Consider the following 23,072-nt stretch of genomic DNA (forward strand, 5'->3'; position numbering starts at 1 on the left):
CTGAACGCTGTGGGGCTGAGATCAGAACCCCGGTGTGATCTGGGGTGAGATACAGCCGGTGTCCCACATGATGTGGGGCTCAGTCCCCTGTGTGACACAGCCAGGTCCCCATCTGGTGTGGGGCTGGGGCTGTGCCTCCTGTCCCGTTTGGGGCTGGGGGTCAGACCCTGCTGTGCCATCTGGTGTGGGGCTGGAGCTTCTGTTTCCCATGGAACGGAGTCCCTTTGGCAGCCAGGGCCTGGGGAAAATCCTGCAGACATTGTGACATTTGCAAGGGAACCGCAGCTCCGTCTCTGGAACAGGGATGGAGGTGAAAACAAAGTACTGGGATGAGTCATGGAGGTGTAGAAGTGACAGGAGCTGCAGGAATCATTTCCGTCCTGTCTCCTGCTGTAGGACAGGAGCTGGCTTAGACCCGGTGTCAAACCTGTTCTTTAAAGGTCCTGGAATAAAGAGGAGTAAAAGGAAAAGTAGAAATGAAAGAAGTGTGGGAAGAGCCTGTGAGATTTCCTCGCTGGGCTGCTGTTCCCTTCCTTGAGCCTTGTTTGACAGAGCAGCTCTCAAGGAGGGTCCGAATTTGTGTTTTTACCAGTAAAATGTCCAAGCCTGCAAGAATCAGCCACAATTTCCCAAACTCAGGATTATTTCCCTGACTCAATATTCCCCCTCCCCATTAATGGAGACACTTCATTTGTTCCCACAGCCTAAAACCTCCATCTGAGCTTATTTCTTTCTGTGCTGAGAAATCTCATCCCAGGCAGGGCTGGACCCTTCGCTATTGCTCTTCACACCAACTGTGGCAGTTTCTTCCTTAAAATAAAACCCCATCATTATCAAATAATTATCAAATAATTATCAAATAATAAAATATTATCATCTGATGCTTTTCCATCTAATTCAGTTTCCTGTTAGGATGTGGTAGCCCTTTGTCCCTTAATTTATCAGGAGCCCTCCTCAGCCCCACACGTGGATTTTGGGGTCTGGCAGCTTTATTTGTGGAGGTGATGTCACAGCATTTTTTGCCATGGCAACAGGAGGATGCTGAACACAGGAGCTGAACAAGGAGATTTTCAATGGGAGCTCAAAGGCAAGTCTGAGACATTCATTAGTTAATTAGGGTAAAAATAAAGATAAATGTGGGAAATCCCAGAGACTGACGGGCTCATGCTTCCAATTTAATATTTTCTTGCAGACACACCTCCCATAAACATATTTAATTGGGATTAGTCCCATTGTAGAGAGGAGAAAACAGGCATTGAGAAGAAGAAAACTGTGATCAGGAAACACTGGCTGGGGGCAGATCCTTCCAACACCTCCTTTTTCTTCCTTGACCTTGGCTGCAATAATTCCTTGGGATTTTCCTCCTTGCCAGTGAGGTGTGACTGTGGTGGGTGTTTCTGTGTTCTGTCCATGAAGAAGGAATTTTCTCCTCAATCTCTGGAGCAGGGATGGGCTCCTGGAGGTGTAGGTTTCCTATAGGTTCAATGCAAGGTCCTTGATTCTGCTGGAGACTCTGCTGTCATGTAATTTCATATTTATTCATTTAAATGTGAGATAAATATCCAGATTACTTTAAATAAATGCATAATTCCCCTCACCAGCAGACTTTGACTGTGCTGGAATGAGAGATCTCACAATGGTGGAGGCTGGATGGTGGAATTTCATTGGAATTACCTCTGGTCCTGACACACCAAACAGGTCAGAGTCTTCCTTGCCCACACACAAACTGCTGCAAGGAGGAAGAAGAGGAAGAAGAAAAGGAGGAAATGAAGGAGAAGGAGGAGGAGGAGGAGGAGGAGGAGGAAGTCCCTGCCCTGTGTCATCACTTTTTAATTATCACAATCTCCCCACAGGGTGATTATTTGTTTCTTCAGAGCATTCCAGGTTGAGGAAAATGACATTTACATACAGAGCACACATGGAGATCATGGGAAGTGCTCGTTGCTGTCCATCCAGCAGGAGATTTGGTTTAATACTGTTTTTTTTTCTGTTTTGTTGGGGTTTTTTCCCAGTTTTGAGCCTGTCTGAATCTCCCAGCACAAGAATATGGCTCTTGCACACTTGAGTGAGCTGGATAATGAGCCTGGAAAGCCTGTCCTGTGCTTGGCCAGTCCCAGAACCCACCCAGGCATGAACCACGACTGGAAATACTCCTCTGTGCTGCCTAGAGATGCTGCTGTTACCTGGCCCCAGGTGGGTAAAGCCACATGCTTAGAGATGGTACTTAGGTGACCTCAAATTCTACTTTTAGCTTGTCCCCTCCCCAGTTCTCATTTATACCCATCCCATTCCCCCCGGTTTAATCTCATTTATACCCATCCCATTCCCCCCAGTTTAATCTCATTTATACCCATCCCATTCCCCTTTGCTGCTCCCTCCCTCATTGATGGTGGGGTGTCCTGGGCAAAGCCAACCTGGGGAAGATGAGGAGGAACAAACCCCTGTGAGCTGTTCTGGGCAGCACTTTTGATCACATCATTGATGCCCTTGGTGATGCAGCTTCAGCATCAGCACTAAATATTAATTCCTCCCAAAACAACTCCATGTGTGTCCTCCTGTGGTCTCACACTTGCATCATCCACCATGTCAGATGCAGCTTTGTCTTCTAAACAAATACCCCACTGCTACAACATTTGTTGGTTTGAATCCCAGGATTTCTCCTGACATATGTTATTTTCTTCCTAGAAACCACGAGCTGTGGTAAACAAACATTTACAGGCACTGGGAACACGGGACATGGGTTTTTCCATGGCTGACTTATTTGTCTGGCAAAAGTCATAAATTCTGGAGGTTCAGGGCTGAAGTCAGCTGTAAGAGCTGGGCTTAGGAAAAAATAAACTTGAACAGGCGTTTGTTTGTGGATTTTCTTGCTATTTCCTGTAAACCACATTGTTCTTGGGGAGCAAGATGGGTCATTAGGGATGTCATGTCTGGTCACCCCCATCCTGTGACATGAATGTGTCCTTGGAGGCCAGGGGGAGAAAGAGGAGCTTTACCCTCAGTGTGCTCTGAGCCAGGCTCAGTGCTTTGAGAAATGTCCAAGTCTGTGCTCCTCCAGCTGCCTCAGTTTCCCCTTTCTACAAGTTGTTTTTCCTGGGTTTAAGTGTAATTTGCTCAGGGATATCCCACCAGGGGTATCCCTCATTGCTCCTGTGGGGAGGGTCCTTCTAGACCCCCATGGATGGGGTTGAGGGGCTTTGGGCATGAGCTGAGATGGGAATGGGGGCAAGAGCAAGGGTGGAAGAGAGATCCAGCCTAGGGCTGCAGAGGAGGCCAGTGAGAGGTGATGCACCCTGATTTTGGGGGGCTTTAGTGTGCTTTCCTTCCTTTGAAAGAGGAAGAGGATGACAAAGGTGAATGCGGTGGGTCCTTCCCCTCCCAGCAGCTGCTGCGGAAAATCCCGGGGAGACAAATCGTGGGGATGGGTAAGGGGAGTTCGCAGCTTCTTTTTTCCAGCAGCCTGCCCAGCTCGGGGACATCTCCTCCGCCCCTCGCCCTTTCCCTCCCCTGCAGCCCCCGGGCTCAGGAGGGGAGCGAGGGGAGGGAGAACCGCCAGGGTGTTCGGGGGCATTGTCATGGTTACCTCCCTGGCAAAACAAATGGCTCCACTGGGTGATGATGATGATGATGGTGATGGTGATGGTCACCCAGACAGCTCCGGACACTCTGAGTCAGCGGTGGGGGGCGATAGACCCACCCTGGGGATCCAGAAGCCCCCCCATCCCAGGGGAGCCAGACACCCCGCCGGCTCCGGGCAGAGCCTCCCCGCCGGAGCACATGTTGCTGCAGCCGGTTCGGTAAGAGCCTTCCTCGCCCCCCCGGGACCCCCAGGACTCCCCGGGTTCCCCCAGCCCCGCCGCTCGGTGGGGAGGGTCCGGAGGGGTGAAGGCACCGGTTGCTGAGGTGGCTGGTGGTGCAGCGCTCCCCCACCCCAAGCCCCGGCGCTTGCTCCTCTCCCTCTCTCCCTCCCTTCCCCTCTCTCCTCATCTCCCTCTCTCCCTGTCTTCCAGAGCCAGCGCTCCGCAGCCGTGCCTGCCGCCTTCGGGATTCCTCCTGCCCCTCCTGCCCTCCCCAGCCCAGCCGCAGAGGGGCTGGAAGAGTGGGTGAAGTTGCTCCAACCCCTCCATCCCCTTCTTCCTTCTCCTCCTCCTCTCTCCCAGGAAAGGTAAGAGAAGCAGTGGCTACTCTCCAGTTGCTCCTGCACCTTTTTAGCTCCGCAGGGGTGGGTGTGAGGGGTGTGTGTGTGTGTCACTTCCCAAGGCTGTGCACCATCCCAGCACAAAGCCGCTCACTGAAGAGATCCCTGTCATAATATTTGTGCAGGCACAAGCCCACACTTTGCAAGCTGCTGCTTCCCAGCCTTGCTTTTTCCCAGCTGGATGGTGAGTCCCAGAATATCCCATCCCTCCCCAAAAATTGTACAGACATTAGCAGTGACTGTGTCTGTCTCTGTGCAGGCAGAGGACAGGGATGAATGGGGGGATGATGCTGGGGGTGACAGGGTCTTGCTGTCCCGGGCAGCCAAGTGGGATAACCTGTCTGTGGACACAGTGTCTGGGGAAGGAGGAGTGACCTTGGCAGGGTGAGGGGGGCTGATCCCCCCATTAAAGGGTCAAAACACTGAGATCTGGCTGGAATCCACCACACTGGCTGGGGCAGGGCAGGACAGGGGTGGATGGAGAAGGGCTGTGCTGCTCCTGGGGGCCCTGTGTGTCTCCTTGGATGTGGGTGTACCCCCAGCAGGAATCAGGCTGCCTGGTGGGTTTAGACCCTGTCTGGGCCAACATCCCCCCTCTGGCTCTGCCCAGGGATCATCCCCCAGCTCTGAGCCCAGAGAGATGGGGGTTAACTAAACCCCTGTGTCAGAAACGTGTCGTTAACAGCTCCAGGAAGGGACTTGGGACATAAACCCAGATCTGTGAGACCTAACTCCGGGGCCAGGCTGATGGTCCAAGACACCTGCCAGGGTTATTTATGTCTGGCAGTCCCCAAAATCTGTCCCTACCAGGGCTGTCAGCCATGTCCCATCCTGGCACTGCATCACCTCGGGAGGGGGGACCCAGTTGATTCCACTGGGCTCTGGCAGGAGCAGCTGCTTCCAACCTTTCCCCAATTCCCATATCTGAGGCCTCAGGGTGCCCTTGGGGCCAGCAAGCCTTGTCACTGCTGTGGCAGTGTGGGGTGTCACCCTCTGGGGGCCTGCAGTGGCTGTTCTCCTTCCTGGTTTTCTCCAAGTGGGGTATTCTGCTTGCAGTTCAAGGCTGGAGATGGGAGAACAGCTCCTGTAGCTTTTCCTGAGAGTATCTCACAGCTCTGCCATGGTGGATCCATGGCTCTTCCAGGCAGGACAGTGCTATGGGTGCTCTTTCAAACCTCATCTCCTCCTGTGGCTTCCTACAGGTATTTTGGGGGGTGATCTCAGTTTCCTGGCCAGGTTTGAGCCTTGTGCTTTGGGAGAAAGCAGCTGGAGGACTCCTGCATGTCTTAGTCATGACCTGCAGTGATGTGGGTCAGGTAGGTGAAGTCAGGGGTCTCTCAGCAGCTCCCTGCCCCAGAAAACCAGGGAGAATTCCCAAGGGTGACTCCACTTGAGAGCCCTGAAAGTCTGGGAAGCGCAAGGCTTCTCCTGTCTCGGATTTCCAAGCGGGAGGAAGTTTATTTCCCCGTGGTGATGGGCCAGGAATGCTGATGGGAAAGCTTGGTGCAACAGGAATCCTTGGCCAGCTCTGTCCACCTGTACATCTCCACAGGGCGCTCCGGCTGTCGTCATCCCTGCGAGCCACTGGATGTCAGTGTTGATTGAGACAGACGACGTGGAAGGAATATTTTACCCAGCCGCAGAAAAACCACTCTGAGCAGTGGAGATGTGGCCCAGGTCCAGCTCGGACCTGGAGCCGAGATCTGCAAGGGAACCCGTTTGTGGCCGGTCAGGGCTTGCAGCAGGGCGGGGCAGTGGTTGCTCAAAATTGCGTTTTACACAAGGTGTGGCACCCGGGCTGGGCTTTACACGGCTGCCTTCCTGTCCTGGGGGGCAGAAATAACTGGGCTGCCCCTGATTCCTGCCCTTCAGGCCGGGGGGAGCTGGGTCAGGTTTTAACCCAGCTTTGGTTCTCCCAATCCTGTTTATGGCTGTGGAGGACACAGATCCTGTGGTGTGCTACAGCTGGGACCCCAACCCACTCCTGGGAGTCCTGCTAGAAACCAGGCTGTGTGCTCACCATTTTGCTCAGTTTTCCTTTTCAATACACGAAAATACACCTCAGAGGAGCATTATTCTTTACTCCACGTGCTCAGACAGATTTTTCAAGGACACATCACCGCTTAGAGACACAGCTGGACACCCAGGAAGCTCCAAACAGTGCTCCAGGCACCACCCCGGTTTTCCAGGCACATAAACACCTTTTCCCATCCCATAAAACCCAGCTCCAGGTGCTCAGGAGTGCTGGGACAGACGCAGGGGCTGGAGCCTGTGCTGAGGTCACAGGGACCATCCACAGACGTGGCAGCAGCATCAGCGCCTTCCCCGTCAGTCGGGCACAGGAATTGGCCGAGGGTAATGCCTGGAGTGGGGTGATCACGTTTCCGTGTCTCCCTCCCCTCTGTGGCCAGGAGGAGCAGTGGATTGTCATGGAAAGGATGCTTACAAAGGAAGGAGAGGGGGAAAAAAAGATCAATCCAGTATCAGCCTGCTGTGGCAGGTCCAGAGCGCGGCTGGCCAAGGGACAACCTCTGTCCCCATGCCTGAGGTGCTCCCTAGTTGGTGGGATTATAGGTGTATTTTGAGGTGTATTTTGAGGTGTTTGGAGATGTATTTGAAGTATTTCCCTTTTTTCCTGGCGTGCCAGATGCTGTGTGAGGTCGGGAGGCACCTGGCCAGGTCTGGGGTGGGCTGGCCCTGCACCTGCTGTGTGTGGGAATCAGGACACGTTTGGTGGCAGTGAGGGGACACGCTGAGGACTGGGTGGGTCTAGGGGCACCCTGTGCAGCATCAAGGTGTTGGTAATTTTTTTTTGGGATGCAGGGTCCCACCAGGATGCTGCATCCTGAGAGTCCATCCCTGTGGCCTGAATGGAGACTGAGCACACATCCCAGAGCTGCAAAGGCAGGATGGGGAGCAGGCAAGGGGCTGGTGCTGAGTTCCTTGGGAGCACAGGGAAAAAATTCCAGCCTTCCCACTGCTCTCCATCACTGCAGCCTCTCTGCTGCTCTCCCTTTCCACGCTGCAGTCACTTGATGGCGTTGGTGACACGAGCTGTGTGGAGCAGCCCCATGGCTCTGCTGGCAGCATCCCCTGCCAAAGGGTTTTTACCGGGAAGAGCCCTCTGAGCCCTCTCTGTCCTTGTGGGGCTGATTTTTTGGCTGGCACAGCAGTGAGGGTTAGTGCCAGGCTCCTCTGAGCCACCTGGGAGCTGTACAAGGGGTTCAACTCTCCTGGCTCTCCTAAACAGGACAGGGCACAAGGCTCTGCATCTCAGCAGAGCTCCCTTAGTGTTGTCCTGGCCCAGGTGATGCAGAAATCCCTGCTGGAGAGTGGTTCCCATGAGAGTTATGTCCCCAGTCTTCCATGGGTGCAGGAGATGTGAGGGGTTTAGATCTCACCCATGGCTCTGCACTAAGTCCCTGCAGCCCAAATTCACCCCTCTGGCAATCCCATAATGAATTCCCGTTGTGCCAAGCTGGTAGAGAGCTTCTTCCCATCATTATTTCTTGCCTACAAGGTAAAATCATTTCCCCCTCCCTCCTCCCTGGCACCTGGCATTTAATCACTTCCCAATACCTTGATGGCCTCTGCCACATCTCAGAGTGATGGGACCTGCGTTATCTCAGGTGAATTCTTGCCAGCTCCCGGCTTCCCAAGCCCCGTTGGCACAGCTTGGAGCATCCCAGAGTGGGATGGCCTCCCTTGGCTCAGGCAGGACTCACATTCCCCTCCTGACTGTGGGGGCTGCATCCCCATGGATGCATCCCGACCTCCCTGGGCAGCTCCTGGAGCGAGCAGCATTTGTGGTGGAAGGAGAGGTGGATTAAATCGGGAATGGCTGAGGTTTCTGGCGGGGTTCAGGGTTTCCTTTGTCATCCTTTGGGTTACTGCCCTCCATCATCATCTTCACTGCTGTTTCTTGTGCTCAGTTTCCTCTCCCATCCTGGACAGCCCTTCTTGCTCTCCCTGGCTCTCTTTTTTTTCCTTTCTGACCACCCGAGCACTCCTTGAGCTCGTGGCCTTGATGTCTTCTGTGGCATTTGCATATAAAGGTGGGTTTTAATAACGCAGGACTGGTAGGGAATGAGAAGCTGATGTATTTCAGTGCTGCTGGCTTCTCCTGGGCCTCGTAAATCACGGCATAAAGCATTGCAGAGCCAGCCAGGGAGAACTGCTGCCTAGCAACTTCTCCTGCTTCCCCGGGGGAGCAGGATGTGGCCCTAAAATCCACCTGAAAAGTCTCCTTTAAAACCCTGAGGCTTGGGGGAGAGGAGCTGTAAGGGAGGAAAACCTGCTTAGGGGAAAAGAGTTGGAATGTAATTGACAGAAGGAGTCACTTTGCATCTGAATGTGTCGGCTGAGGGATGAGTCAGCCCATGCAGGAAGGATCTGGAGATGCAGGACAGCAGAGCAGTGGCACTTCCCCTAAATCCTCGAGGATGAGGATGGGCAAGGGCATGGGAAGGCAGGAGGATGTCTGGCTCTGCCTGTTTTCCTTCCCCAGGAGAAAGGAAAATTCTCATGATCATAGTCTTGGTTTGGAAAGTTGTTGGTTTGGAGGATAATGAGGAGACAGGAAAAGATGTTGATGTGTCCTGCCCAGACTCCAGCAGTGGGAGCTGGGGACTGTGGACCTCTGGGGCTGTCTGTCCCCAGCCAGGGAGGTTTCATCTGAACCTCCTCCCTTGTGCAATGGGGATTTTGGGTTTTCATTGTGGCTTTCCACCGGGGTCTTGCTCCATCCCCATCCCCATCAGTGCAGTCATCAAACCCAGGTCTGATCCCATCCCACATCTCTCACCTTTCTGTCCTCAAGGCTTCAGAATCAGGTAGCAGAGCCATGCAAACATTTTGGGCACTCAGGCCTCCAGAATTCATTCTCACCTTTCTCTCTCCAGCTCCCCACCATCACCCAGAGCCCCTTGGGAAGATGCCAGGGCTGATTAACTGGGTGACCCTCTCCCGGCTGCCCCTCATCGCGTCCGAGGTGACATCCTGCGTCAGCGGCTACGCCTTTGGGATGACAGCCCTGCTCACCTACCACAACCCAGACCCCCAGGCTTTGGAAGGCAAGTTTTAAGGAGTGACACTTGGAATGGGAACTTTAAAGTCAGGATATGGCAGTGCTGGGTTTCTGTGCATGCCTTCAACCTTTTAGATGCTGCTGGGAAGCACAACCAAGTGCGTTGTGTCCAAGTCTGCAACTTTTTAGGTGTGAAAAATCCCACAAGTAGGATTTGCCTTTTTTCCCCACTATGGGAAGTGCCAAGAGGGACCTGGCTGGTGGGTCCAGGGAAGAGGTGGGTGTTGCTAACACCCCTCCTGGCTGGCAGGTCTCTTTGTGTACCCCTTGGACGAGGGCACGACTGTGGTGGGCTTCGAGGCGGCCGTGTCCCGGCGCACCGTGACAGTGCAGATCAGAGACAAAGCCAAGATAGATGACACCTACTTGGACAGCTGCAGCCTCCCTCCTGGAAGAGCTGCTGATGGAAGTGGTGAGGGGGTTGAGGGTGTTTTTAGGGGAATGTGGGGAGAAAAGGAGGGGAAGAGGAGTGGGGAGGTGACTGGGGGTGACTGGCTGGTGATGGCACCAAGGGGGCTCCTTTTGGGAGGCTGAGGGGTTGAGATGCTCATGCCAAAGGTGTCAGTTTTATCCATCCTGGAAAGCACTGCTGCTTCTGGAGTGATGCAGAAGCTGGGGCTCTTTAGAGAAAGCTGATGTGTGCAGAGGGGGCGGCTTTGGGTGTTTGATCCAGGGCTGGGGGGTGTGGGAGGCCTGGAAAGGAGCATTTTCCATGGCTGCAATACCTGGTATGCTCCAATCTCTGTGCAGGAAGGATTATGATGGATGAGGACCTGGAGAGGATTGTTTTTGTGGCCAACCTGGGCACGATTCCTCCCCTGGAAAGTGTCTCCATCTTCATCAGCACCTCCTCTGAGCTTCAGACACTGCCCAGCGGGGTTGTGAGGGTCCTTCTGCCAGCTGTGTGTGTCCCCAGGGTCCCCCAGCCCAGCCTGGAGAACACCAGCAGCTTTTCCAGCCACCAGCTCCGAACGTACGGAAAACCACGGGGTGGGCTCTGTCTGGGACTGATCCTGGGGAATGCAGGGCTGGCTGAGCAGCAGCTGTAGGAGGCTGGAGAGTGGCTGCAGGCTTTACCTCTGGCAGACCTGCAGTTCCTGGGGCTATAGAACACCTTCACAGGGTTTATTTGGATTTATCTCACTGGTAGGGACAAGCACCTCTGCGGATCGGGGAGCCCAGAGCGAGGGAGCAGGTTCTGCCTGGCTCAGCTGCTGGAGAGTGAGGCCACCAACCCCTTTGAGTACGAGTTCAGCTTCCACCTGGAGATCCGGGGGCCGTGTTTGCTGGCAGGTAGGAGCACTGGGGCTGAACTGCTGCACCAAGGCTGATTTATCACCTCCCCAAGGCAATGTCCACACTCCTCCTCAATGCAAATCTGTGTTGGCAACTTCACTGTGCTGGGGTGGATTTACCAGTACAGGGTTGATGCTAATGTGGGTTCCTGTCCTCTGCCACACTGTCATCTCTTCTCCCTGCTCTCCCCCATCCTCAATCCCCTCCTTGGTTTCCCTGGGCAGGAGTTGAGAGCCCCACACACGAGATCCGAGCTGACGCCGACCCCTCGGCTCGCTCTGCCAGGAGCATCGTGATCACGCTGGCCAACAAACACACCTTCGACAGACCCGTGGAGATCCTGATCCATCCAAGTGGTAGGTGGGCTCTGCTTCCCCTCTGCTGGTCCTGCCCCTTCCTGGAGTCCTCATCTCTGGATTAACGCTGGTTTTGCAAATATTGTCAAGGTTAAACTTCCCAGGAGCCAATCCTGGCCCCTCTCAGGGTTTTCTGAGCTCCCCAAGCTCACAGATTTTCCCACCCAAGGGTACCTGCATTTCTGGCACACCCAAAGTGTAACCACAGCTGTTCTTCACACAATTCTCTGCATTTCCAGAGCCCCACATGCCCCACATCTTAATGGAAGAGGGTGACATGACCCCTGCAGAGTACGAGCGACACCTGAAGGGGAAGAACGATTTCATTAAAGGCACTAAGAAAGACCCCAGTGCCAAGAAAAAGGTGAGAACCACAAGCTGCAGGTGTTAGCTGGGGCTTTCCATGGACTGGAGCTGAGCTGGAAGATGATTCCTTGTTTCCAGCATCAGATGTTACACTGTCCCAATGAGACCTGCAACATCCTCCCTCAGAGAGGGGCTTGTGTGGAAAAAGAGGGGAAAATTCAGCAGTGCTGCTGATAAACTGAGAGGGGAAGGAGATCTGAGATGGTTATTGTGTGTATAATTAGTGCTAGTCTAGCATAGCATAATTAGAGAGGTGCATTGTGATAGCATTAAGGGTATTATAATTATTGCAATGACATAGAATAAAATATTCTTTTAATTGCTTAGTAAATGTTTACTGTTTCTGGGTAGCTGTCAGAGAGAAAGAAGCGATTTTCCTGGGAATAATGAGCTGAACTGAAGACAAGGTAGGAGAGACTTCTCTTTGTTCTGCTGAGCAGCAAAGAGAAAAATATCTGTGCTGGGATTTGTGCCTCGTCTTCCAGCAGTTCTGAAGGAATGAGTGACAGCCCAGCACTTTGGCGTGTCTGGGATCAGTGGAGAGGAGCAGACAGCTCAGAGCCCTCTGGATTTCCAGGGTGGGCGTTTTCCCCTAAGGGACAGGTTGTACTTGTGTGGCCACAGCTGGGGCTGACAATGTTTTACACAGCCAGGCCTCTCCTGTGTGCTCATTTCCCCTAAACTCCTTCTCCACGTCTCTGATCCTGGGTCCCTCTTGGCAGACATCCCAGACCTGCTGCAGGGGTGTCTCCCCATGCTGTTTAGATTTCTCCTTTCACCAGAGACTTGTCAACCCTTCCTCCCCTCCCTTCCCTTTGCCCTCTGCTCTCTCTGGCAGGGCTGGGACTCCACAGGCATCTCCTCTAATTGTGTTCAACGTGTGGCAGGTGGAACGAGATGAAACACCCACGCTACGCCTCGGATGGCTCCCTAATTATTCCCGCGTCTTTAGCATGTCAAATTATCTAAGGGAGGATCATTCTGGAGACATTTCCCTGCAGGAAAGCCACCTGTGCCCCAGGAGGATGGGAAACAACTGCAGGGAGCAGAGAAAATGCCTGGAATACCTGGGGTAGATGATGGGATGGAATTGGTGCTGCTCAAAGCAGGACACTGGTCACTTCTTGGCCTAAATTAAATTAGCCCAGAAATTTCAGCAGTAAATGATAATTAATTCTCCTCCCTCAGTCTGTTATGCAAAAGGCTCGGATGCTGTCAGCTGCAGGTTGGTGGGGATGGATGCACACTGGAATCAACTTTCCTCAACAAAATCTGATTAGTTTCCTGTAATTGGATAATGGGTGAAGGGGAACGGAAGGGAGGTGAGGAGATGTTTTCTTTTCTGGCTGACCTGTAACAGCCCCTCTGAAGCTGTTTAATGAAGATTTGCCTGTAAAACTCCCTCCAGTCAGTGAAAAATCCCAAAATATGGGCTCATCCTGATTACACAGGAGATTTATGTCATGGACACCCAAGAGCATTCCAGAGAGTTCTGTGGGTAGGTCCAGGGCCATGATTCAGTATTTGGACAGAGGCAGCAAGGAACACAGTCTGGAGTGTGATAAACTGGAAAAGTTGTTAAAGAAAATAATGTCATATGGCTGGAGGGAAATGTAAATGGGAAAAGCCCTTTGATTTCTCAGCAGCTGATTAATTTATACCCCATAACACAGAAAGGGAGGAGGATGAGTGGGAGCTTGGCTCATTCCTGTGAGTGGGACCTGTCTTTTCACTGGGTCAGAGAAGCAGCACTCAGGCAGAGCTGAAAGCAGAGCTCATGTCTGTGTGTGTGTTGAGCCACAGGGAATTAGTGAGTTTTAGAAAACCAAGGTTGGTCATCAGCTCACAGGAATGTGACTCATAGGTGGAGAGAACAGACAGAGTTATCTGGGGTCTGCTTTACTCCCTCTGAAACCAACAAGCAAAGAAGTCAGAAAGAGGAGAAAAGGGGCAAACAAAGCCCCTGAGGATGGATTTTCCACACTCAGACCCAGGGGTGAAGGACCATGGCTGGGCTGATGTGGGGTTCTGGAGCTCCCTCCAAAACAGCTGAGGCTGTGAATCCATTCCTGCTTGATACACACGTCAGAAACCCATCACAAGAGGTTTTTATCAGTTTAATTTTGTCCCATTTGTAATGAATACTTGAAATAGAAGGAGAGAAAATGCACAGAGTCCTTGGAGCTGTGTGCAGTGCAGAGATCATGCAGGTTCCTATCGAACCGTGGCCGGAGCAGACGGTTCAGCTTTCCAAAGCCTTTCAATCCCTACAAAGAAAAGTGATAAAAGAAATGGGCAGAAAAAGCAGCAAACCTGAGGTGGCAGGAATGAATTGGAGTGCTGAATGCAGCAGATCAAGGGCTGCATCTCACACTTCATTAGTGAGTGACCACAGAGAAAACCTCTGGTGTGCCTCGGTGGGATGCTAAGCTGTGCTAATGAACCAGCTTTTCGGGAAGGATCTAATGAAATGTTTGGAGAATCAGTTTTGCAAGGTGCTGAGTAGGGCCAGGTCTTTTGATTTCTTCCCCAGGCTTTTATCTGAGTGTGCAGTTGCTCCATATAATCCCAGAATAGTTTGGTGGAAAAGACCTTAAAGCTTATCTTGTCCCATTCCTCCCTTGGCCAGGGGCACCTTTCATTATCCCAGCTTGCTCCAAGCCCCATCCAGCCTGGCCTTGGACACTTGCAGGGGTGGTGAATACCATGAGTATGGACAGAACAGGACACCTGGACATTGCCCCACCCTGGTGTTGTCACCTCTGGGGCCAGAAGAAGCAGATTCTGGCCCACAGAATGCCATGCACTTACATTTTTAGCCCTGCTCTGATTCCACTCGAATCGAAACGCGTTGAGAAAAATCAACGTCTCGAGCTCTCTCCTGCTTTCTTTCAGACGGAAATCATCAGGAAGAGGCTGAACAAGGACATCCCACACCACCCTGTCATCATGCTCAACTTCTGCCCTGACTTGAGGGCTGTGCAGCCAGGCCTCCGGAAAGGCCAGGGAGAGTTTATCTTCCTGCTGGACCGCAGCAGCAGCATGAGTGCTGTGAGCATCAACCGTGCCAAGGTACCTGCCTGTCAACAGGGATGAATGAGAGAGAGCAGGGGGTGCTGAGAGCACAGGAGTTCATTATCAGGGGATGAGGGGTTAATTATGGGCTGTGTTTTAGTCATCTTTACCGTGGTGCTTCTTTGGTACCTGCAACAAAGGTGACTCTCCCCCGTTCTCTTCCCCTTCTTCCTATCAGCACATAAAATGCAAAATTGTTTTCTTTCCCTCTCTTGCTGGCATGTTTTGTGCATCCCTTTTCCAGTTCTCCCTGTCTCCAGGAGGGCTTTGGGTGATGGCTGCCTAGGAGGAAACCTCCAGAGAGCTCCACGGGGAGCGAGGTGCTGACCATGAATTAGGAGAGGTTTTGCTGATGGGCACCTCTGTGAACCCACAGATTTAAACACGAGACATCCCTTTTCCAAACACAAATGAACACCAGCAGCCTGGTGGATGGTTATGGGAGTTATTCAGAGTCCTCTGAATAAAAAATAGCATTGTCAGGATTATTTTGTGGGTCTGAGGTTCCCCTCTCAGATGTGGCTCTTACCCAGAGCCAGCCCTGGTGCAGGACCCTACATTTGTTCTGTTGAACCTCATGAGGTTCCCACAGACCCACTCCTGAGCTTGTCCATCTCCTAACACATCTCTTTTCCCATCTGTCTCCAGTTTCCATGGGAACTGCCAAAGAAGGACAGACACCTTCAGCAGCAAGGATTGGGATGCTGGGGAGCCTGCAGATGGCTGCTGCACAACCCCTGGGATAGGGAGGCTGTTCCCAAGGGGGACAGGATATCTCTGGGGTTGTGTTCCCTTCCCCCAGCATCTTTAGGAGTCTGGGAATCTTGTCCCAGGGTGGATTTTTGCTTTCCAACTCCTGGCATGGCTGGCTTTGGGCAGCACAGTCTCTGCAGACTCTGTGGAGGCAGGATTGTCCCCCAAGGATGGGGACCTGCAGGATCAGAGCCCTTCTCTGAGAGCTCCTGAAATGGAAACCCCATCACAGGAGAAACAGGAAAAAGGCTGTTCCCCTTCAGGAAAAAAGTATTTTGAGGGAGATTTTGGAGGAGATACCTCAAGGGAGAAACCCACTGTCCTGCTTTTGAGTATCCTGTCCTTGTTTGTCACTCACAGACACCAGGGACCTCATAGTTCTGAGAGGGTTTGGGTGGGTTTTGCTTGGTGGAACCTTCTGCATCATCCTCAGCTGCCTGGATACATGGCATGATGGGTCTTGGAGCTGTGCAGCCTCAGGATGAACTCAGGGATGGCGTGGAAGAGCCTGTGTGGAGCAGGAGGGCACCCGTCCAAAGCAGCTGGAGTGGAAAATTCAGGGATTTAAATTTCCTGCAGCCAGTTCCTTTCCCACCCTGATGCAGCCAGGGAGGAGAGCCAGGCTGTGATGGTGCTCGCTGGCAAAACTGCACTAATAACTGGAAATTGACTTTTCTAGAAGCAAACATCCCTCCTTATTCAGTTGCCATATAGCTATGGAGTGCAACAGGATCAAGATCAATATTTACCATAAGAAGCAATAAATCTTTCTGCTTGCTGAAATAGCAAGCAGGCATCAGTTGCCCATTTTGGGAAGTGCTTTAAGAGAAATATTTGGAAATTTGTATTTTTTCCCTTGTAATGAGTTCCAAGATGGGATGTCAGCACTGAGATCTGGAAGAGCCAGCATCCCAGGAGCCATCTGGGAGCAGTGGTATAAATATATCCTCGTAGGTTTGAGATAACAGCTTGGATTCAAGTACTCCAGAGCCTGTTAAAGGGCAGCCCTGTTCTTGTACATCATTCCACTGATTTTTAGTGCTCCAGCTCTGGTTTGTTGCTGAGTGTTACAGGGAGCTGGGTTGATCTGGCACCACATCCCTGCTGGACCCAGGCAGGGGCTTTGTCACTGGTAGGACAACTCAAGGAGGATGTTCTTGCTGGTTTGACCTTGGCAGTTCCTCCAGGGGCTGGCTGGAGGGTTTCTGCTGCCCTCGGCAGACTGGCAGGAGTCTGCCTTGATCAGCATTTAAATAGAACTGAGCTGCTCCTGAACACTTTGCTTTACATTTTGCTTTAAATAAACACTTTGCTTTAAATGGGCCTCCTCTCCTGCCACATAATTGCTGCTACAAGCTCAAGAGCTCCTTAGGCAGCTCTTGCCCAGTTGCTGTGATCACAAGCTCTGCCCTGGACTTGTCCACAATATCACTGTGACAATTCAAGTTGCTCTGCCTTATGTAAAACCCAGGAATAGGCACATTAGATAACCACCTCTGGTAAAGAAAATAGCTTAAAACTGTCGTCTCCCAGTTATTTTAATTGAAGCCAGTTATGAATACAAGAGAATTGGGGATGGGGGAGGCTTTTCCTTTTGTGTAACTTTAAGCTGTTTGTTTATTTTCTGCAAGTTTAGGCATTGAGATGCATTGCGTGTCGCACTTCTCAATTTCACACTCTGCTTCTCACCCACCAGCTCTGTGCTGCAGCACTGAGTTGCCAGCACAAATTGAATCCCTTAAAAACAAACAGAAAAAAAATTGTTCAGTTCTTTGTTGTCTTTTTTTTTTTATTTTTCCCAAAGGCTCCCCATTTTCCTCACTGCTTCAGGTCCCAGATATCATCAAGGGACTTTGGAAAGCAGGCAGGGAAAAGAAGCAGTTGGTTTGTTGTCAGATGAAGGTGGGAATAAGATGGGATGGCTCTGGGCAGAGCTTTTACTGGTGAAGTTGGGGCAGCCAGGCAGAGTCCAAGTGTTCTGATGCCTGTTTGCTTTCAGGATGCCCTGTTGGTCATTCTCAAGAGCCTGATGCCAGCGTGCCTCTTCAACATCATTGGGTTTGGATCCACCTTCAAGACCCTTTTTCCTGTCAGCCAGGCCTACTGTGAGGTGGGTGAGCCCACAGGGCACAGAATCACAGACTGGTTTGTGTGGGGAGGGATATGCCATGGCAGGGACACCTTCCACTGTCCCTGGGTGCTCCAAACCCCATCCAACCTGGCCTTGGGCACTTCCAGGGGTGCAGGGACAGCCACAGCTGCTCTGGGCACCCTGTGCCAGCCCTCCCCACCCTCACAGGGAACAATTTCCTTATAAAACCCAATCTAACCCTGGCCTTTTCCAGCGTGAAGCTATTCTGCCTTGTCCTGTCACTCCATGCCCTTGTCCAAAGTCCTTCTCCAGCTCTCTTGGAGCCCCTTTAGGCACTGGAAGGGGCTTTAAGGTGTCCTCAGAGCTTTCCCTTCACCAGGATGAACAGCCTCAACTCCCTCAGCCTCTCCTTGGTGCTCAGAGGGTTCTGGTGCTGACGATTCCACCGTTCCTTTGGGCAGGAGAGCCTGGCCATGGCCTGCCAGAGCATCAGGAGGATCCAGGCTGATATGGGCAGCACCAACCTCTTCTCCCCACTGAAGTGGCTCAGCCGCCAGCCCATCCACAGGGGCCACCCCCGGCTGCTCTTCCTGCTGACAGCCGGGGCCATCAGCAACACGGGGAAGGTTCTGGAGCTGCTGAGGGACCACTCCTGCTCCACCAGGTACCACTCAGCCCTGCAGGGCCAGAATCCTGGCACAGCCTGGGATGTGGCTCCCCTTGAGCACAGCTCCATCTCACAGACGTCCCCACTTCAGAGACAGAGGCAGGAGAGATTGCTGCTATGAGCCATGGGAGAACCTCAAAGGGTTTGGAACGGATCCCAGAAGTTCAGATGCTTTTTAAACAATCAAAAGCAGGATAATTGAGCTGACAACTTCACAGCTCTCGGCTGATGCTTCCTGCTAGGAGAGATTGACATGCCAACAATCTTCCTTGCTTTTTTTCAATTTATTTTTTTTTTTTTAAAGCACATCTGGGACTGGCCCCAGCTGCTTCCAGGATGGGGCTGTGCAGAATTGAATATGCTGAAAGGGAGCAATGTAAAAAGCAGCTAATTTGTGCATGAGCTCCCAGCCTGGCTCCCCAGCCCTGATCACAGGCTGTTCTGCTTTCTCCTCTGCCTCTTTAAGGGGCACAAAACATGAGAAAAATGTAAGAAATCCTGATTCCTCTTCCATCTCTCAGACTTTGGGGTTATCAGGGAAGCTGCTCTGTGGGTTTGTAAGTGCACAGAGGTCTGGTTGTTTCCCAGAGTAGAGGGCATCCCACCATCCCAGCCCTGGCTCTTGCAGGGCTGGAGGGGAGGGTTAAATGCAGTCAGAGCTGGAGCGTGGTCTGGGGTGACCCTGGAAGGGAGAGTCCTGGGCATGGCCCATCTTAAAAGAAGATCAGAGCCTTATTTAGGAGGGGTGTGAGACTGGGCTAGGATTTACAGCCAGCTGAGGATTAAAACCCTGCAAGAGAAAAGCTCCTTGTGCAGATGCAGTTTGCTGCTGAAGGTGCTTTCTTTCTCAGCAATCCACTGCCCTGCCCAAATGCCATATCCCACCCATTCCCATCCTCCTGGCTTCCTGGCACCTCCATCCCCCACTCCCTGCCTGGGCTCCACTTCCAGCCTCCAGCCCAAACCAAATCCTGATTCACAGACCTGGGGGAGCAGCCTGACCTGGCTTGATCCTCCTTCCTCGAGAAAACGTTTGTTTTCATTTCAAGCAGAGATAATTACTGGATATTCACTGTTATTGACCACAGGCAGCAGGGAAAAGAGTGGAACTGAGAGCAAAGCAGCTTGTTTGTTTTTGCAGAGGAGGGGAAGGCTGCTGGGAACCCCTGTGTGTCGCTGCTGAAGGCTGGCCTTTGGGGAGGGGGTTTGGGGTCTGCTGAGAGGAGGGGGCTGGCAGTTCACAGAACCCAAGAATGGTTTGGACTGGAAGGGACCTCAAAGCCCATCTCCCTCCACCCTCCTTCCATAGCCCAGGCTGCTCCAAACCCCATCCAGCCTGGCCTTGGACACTTCCAGGGATTCAGGGGCAGCCACAGCTGCTCTGGACACCCTGTGCCAGGGCCACCCTCACAGGGAAGGATTCCTTCCCAATATCCAGTCTAGCCCTCTGGCAGTGGGAAGCCATTCCCCACATCACTCCATGACTGTGTCCAAAGTCCTTCTCCAGCTCTCTTGGAGCCCCTTTAGGCACTGGGAGGTTCCCAACCCACCTAAAAGCAGGGCTGGTTTATTCCACTGGACACAGCAGTGGGATAAAGCCAGAGGGAGTTTCTGCCTGTGGGAGTGTGTGAGCTACATGGGGCTGGGGGTGTGGGGCAGCTTTTCCTTTGGATCCTGATTCCCCCTGTCCCTTTGCAGGTGCTACAGCTTCGGTGTTGGGCCAAAGGCCTGCAGGAGGCTGGTGCAGGGCCTGGCTGCCGTGTCCAGGGGCGTCTCCGAGTTCCTGGCGGAGGGAGAGAGGCTGCAGCCCAAGGTACAGCCCCACTGCCCGGGGATGGGGCTGTAACCATGCCCTGGTCCTGGAGGCCACAGCTCCCAGCAGGTTCATTCCCCACCCTGGCCCTGCCTTCCCAGCCCCCCTGGCAGGATGAAGGAGCACCTCGGGGTTTGTGTGTTTGAGCCCCATGCAGCAGCTCTGCCTTCAAAGGCAGCTCTGCCTCAGATGGGGTGAGGGCAGAGGCACTGCCATCAAAGCAGCCAATTAGTTTTGAAGCTGGGCTCAGCCCTGGCATTGCTCAGGCGAGAAGGGCTCGGGGTTGGAGTGAGAGGAATGTGCTGTGATGGCTTTGCTTATTAAGCTGACTTTAAAGCCTCTCCATTCCCTCTCTCCCCGTGAGTGCGCTTCAAATGCAGTGTAGGGATGGCTCTGTCCCCTGGTGAATGCACAGAGCCCAGCCTGTCACCTGCTGCCTGACTAAACCCAGAGAGAATTGGGTCTTTAGTTCCCAAATATCTCCAAAAAATCTGGCTCCTATCTTCTTGATCTCTCAAGGAGTTCAGCAACTCCACCCTCTGCAGGAGCCAGGAGCACACAAAAACCTCTCTAAGACAGAATGGCATCAACATTTCTGATGCAAATTAAAAGCATAGACAGTGAGCAGAGAGGTGTTTAATAAGAGCTATTAATAAGAGCTTTGCAGGCTGTGCAGCTCGGTGCCTTCAGCAGTCTCAGGCGTCAATTAATGGCCTTACAAAACACAGCCTGGTGTGTCTTCCTGAGCCTGTGAAAAAGCAGGGAACAATAGGGAATATTTGAGCTGTTCTATCTCTAAATCTGGTGTTCAGTTCCCTTGGCATTCAGGGAAGCTTGTGTAGATGGCTCCCTGGCAGGTCTGTCCATGAGGTATTCACAGATATTGGTCTTCTCCACATGTGTGACTGGCAGAGCATTGCTGATCTCTGGCAGTGGCTTGTGCCAGCAACGAGCTGTTCCAAAAATATCAGTGTGTGAGTGCCAGGCTTGGGACAAGGGCTGGGGCTCAGGCCAGTGGAGGCTGACAGCGTTTCCTGGGTGCTGGTGGGGAGCAAGAGATGCTGCCTCACATCAGAGAAAGATCCCTCAGGCCATAAGCTCCCACCTTGCTGGCAGGGTGTGTGAGATCAGCCCCGTCTCCATCACTGTCTGCTCATGGTAAAATATCATGGATTCATTTAGGATGGAAAGGACCGAGCACTAACCCAGCTCTGCCAGGTACAACTGTGCCAAAGGGGTGCTGGGATGGGTCTCAGAGTGGGCTAAGGGGAAGCAGGCTGTCAGGAGAGGGTAGGAATCAGCTGGTGGGTTTGTTTGAGGGAACATTTCCCTTCCCTGCCAAGGGAACCACGGCTCCCACCGTGTCCAGCTGGTGTTGAACCTCTCCCCCTGCTCTCTGCAGATGATCAGCTCGCTGAAGAAGGCGATGGCCCCGGTCCTGAGCGACGTGTCCGTGGAGTGGGTCTTTCCTGAGAGCACCGAGGCCTTGGTGTCCCCTGTCAGCAGCAGCTGCCTGTTCCCTGGTGACCGCCTGCTCAGCTACGGGGTCATCTGTGACACCTCCCCGTACATCTCCAACCCCAGATCTGTGAGTCTGTGGGGCTGCCCCAGGATTGGGGGGTGTACATGAGAGTCTTGGCTCAGTGCACAGTCAGGGGGTGTCTCCTGCTCCCCAGCTGTGTCCTTAAGGGAGGTGATGGGTGGGATTTTGGGGGGCAGCAGTGGCTTAGGATGCTGGTGCAGCCTGTCTGAGCTGGGAGCCGCTGGACAGACACGGTGCTGGGACCTGTTCCCTCTCTGTGCTTCCCCCCAGGACAAGAGGCGGCGGTACAGCATGATGCATTCCCAGGAGTCGGGCAGCTCTGTTTTCTTTCACTCCCAGGAGGAGGGAGCAGGCTTGGAGAGCTGGAATCACTCCAGAGACTCGGAGGGCTCCTGCCCCGCCGAGCGCTCCCCCGACCAGCTGGGCGTGGGCAGAGATCCTGGGGGAGAGTCGGACACGGACACGGGTCAGCTTTTCCTCCCTCTGTACATGCTGGGGGGTGATGCCCCTCTCTCTCTCTCTCTAATCAAGCTCCTGTCACTGCTCCCCCAGTTTTTATTTTTTTTTTTGCCTGATTTATACATGTCTTCAGCTGCAAAGAGCTGGAGGAGTTTGCAGGATAGATGACAGATCTCCTGAGGCTTGAGCAAGTCTGTTTGGTTTGGATGTTTTATCCAAACCTGTCAGGAAATCAAGGGAAGCCCTGGTGAGCTGAGTTCCCTGGAGATTTTCAAAGCAGCTTTAGCTTTGACCACATAATTATTTACAAGCTTCCCAAGCGGTGTGAGGAGGAGAGGAGTGAGTCTAGCTCTGCTAGAGCATCCCTGTACCTGCAAAACAGAAGTCAGCTCTCCTGACTTCTCCTGGGAAGTCAGGAGAGGGGGGAATGGATCCAAATCCCTCTCCCCAGGGTGTCACTCCTCCCCAGCACGGCCTGGCTGGGTGTTTGTGTCAGCAGCACTTGGCATAAAGCAGCTGGTTGTACCCTGGAGCTGGGGAAACCTCTGTTACTCATGGGATGTTCTTCCCTTTTATTCCAAGAGGAGCTGTTCTGTGCATCCCCTCAAACTTGTCAAAAGCAATGAGAAATCGTGTCTTTCCAAGGCAAATTTTAGTCTTGCTCTGACAGGAGCGTGTCTGCACTAATTAAATTTCATTAGCAAACCCTTTGTCTTCTCCAGGGAGGTTTGGGGAAATGCAGTCAGGCTTTTTTTGGCTGAAAACTCCTCAGACAAAACCTTCCCAACCTGCTCTCTTGACATCCCCAGGAATCTGGAGTGTTTCTTGTTTCCTTTTGTGGTTTCGTTGCTTTGTTTAAAACTTTTCAGGGCTGAGTGTGTCCCCCTGAGCTTTGGCAGGACCCTGGGGAGGGCTCCCTGCCTCCCACCTTGAGCCAGGGGGGTGTTTCTGGCTGATCCCACCCCGGAGTGGAGCTGATCCTCTCTCCCCACGGTTCAGGAAGGGATGTGAAGGCTCTGGCCAGGAGACGGGCGTACAGCACCACCCAAATCTCCGATGGTGAGCCTCGCAGGAAGGCACCCACAGCCAGCGACCCTGGCACTGCCCTGGTGAAAAACCCCCTCCGAAAAACCCCCCTGCAGGACCTGCAGCAGCTCAGCCCCGAGCCCTGGCAGCTGCATTTCCAGGTAGGTGAAATTCCCAGGGTCCTTCCCAGAGAGGCTTTGCCCGCAGGGGGAAGCCAGAGAGGAGAAGCAGGAAAATATCAGGTGGATAAGGGACTGAGGGAAAGGGCCTGACTCACACTAGTCCTAAAATATTGATATAGAAAATAGATATAGATAATAGAAATATATAATAGAGATATAG

General features: G+C 52.7%; 1 protein-coding gene across 1 annotated transcript; it reads left to right on the top strand.

Moving 5' to 3' along the window:
- Positions 1-8,630: 8,630 nt before the first annotated feature.
- Positions 8,631-23,021, top strand: VWA5B1 (von Willebrand factor A domain containing 5B1). The gene is made up of 13 exons (XM_015647992.2): positions 8,631-9,270; positions 9,535-9,696; positions 10,035-10,257; positions 10,435-10,577; positions 10,805-10,936; positions 11,176-11,300; positions 14,198-14,374; positions 17,130-17,240; positions 17,684-17,886; positions 19,588-19,702; positions 21,105-21,290; positions 21,516-21,711; positions 22,704-23,021. The coding sequence occupies exons 1-13, from the start codon at positions 9,042-9,044 to the stop codon at positions 23,000-23,002; spliced, it is 2,301 nt and encodes a 766-aa protein (XP_015503478.1). The 5' UTR covers positions 8,631-9,041; the 3' UTR covers positions 23,003-23,021.
- Positions 23,022-23,072: the final 51 nt, after the last annotated feature.

This window comes from Parus major, chromosome 21 (assembly GCF_001522545.3).
Source record: "Parus major isolate Abel chromosome 21, Parus_major1.1, whole genome shotgun sequence".
Lineage (NCBI taxonomy): Eukaryota > Metazoa > Chordata > Aves > Passeriformes > Paridae > Parus > Parus major.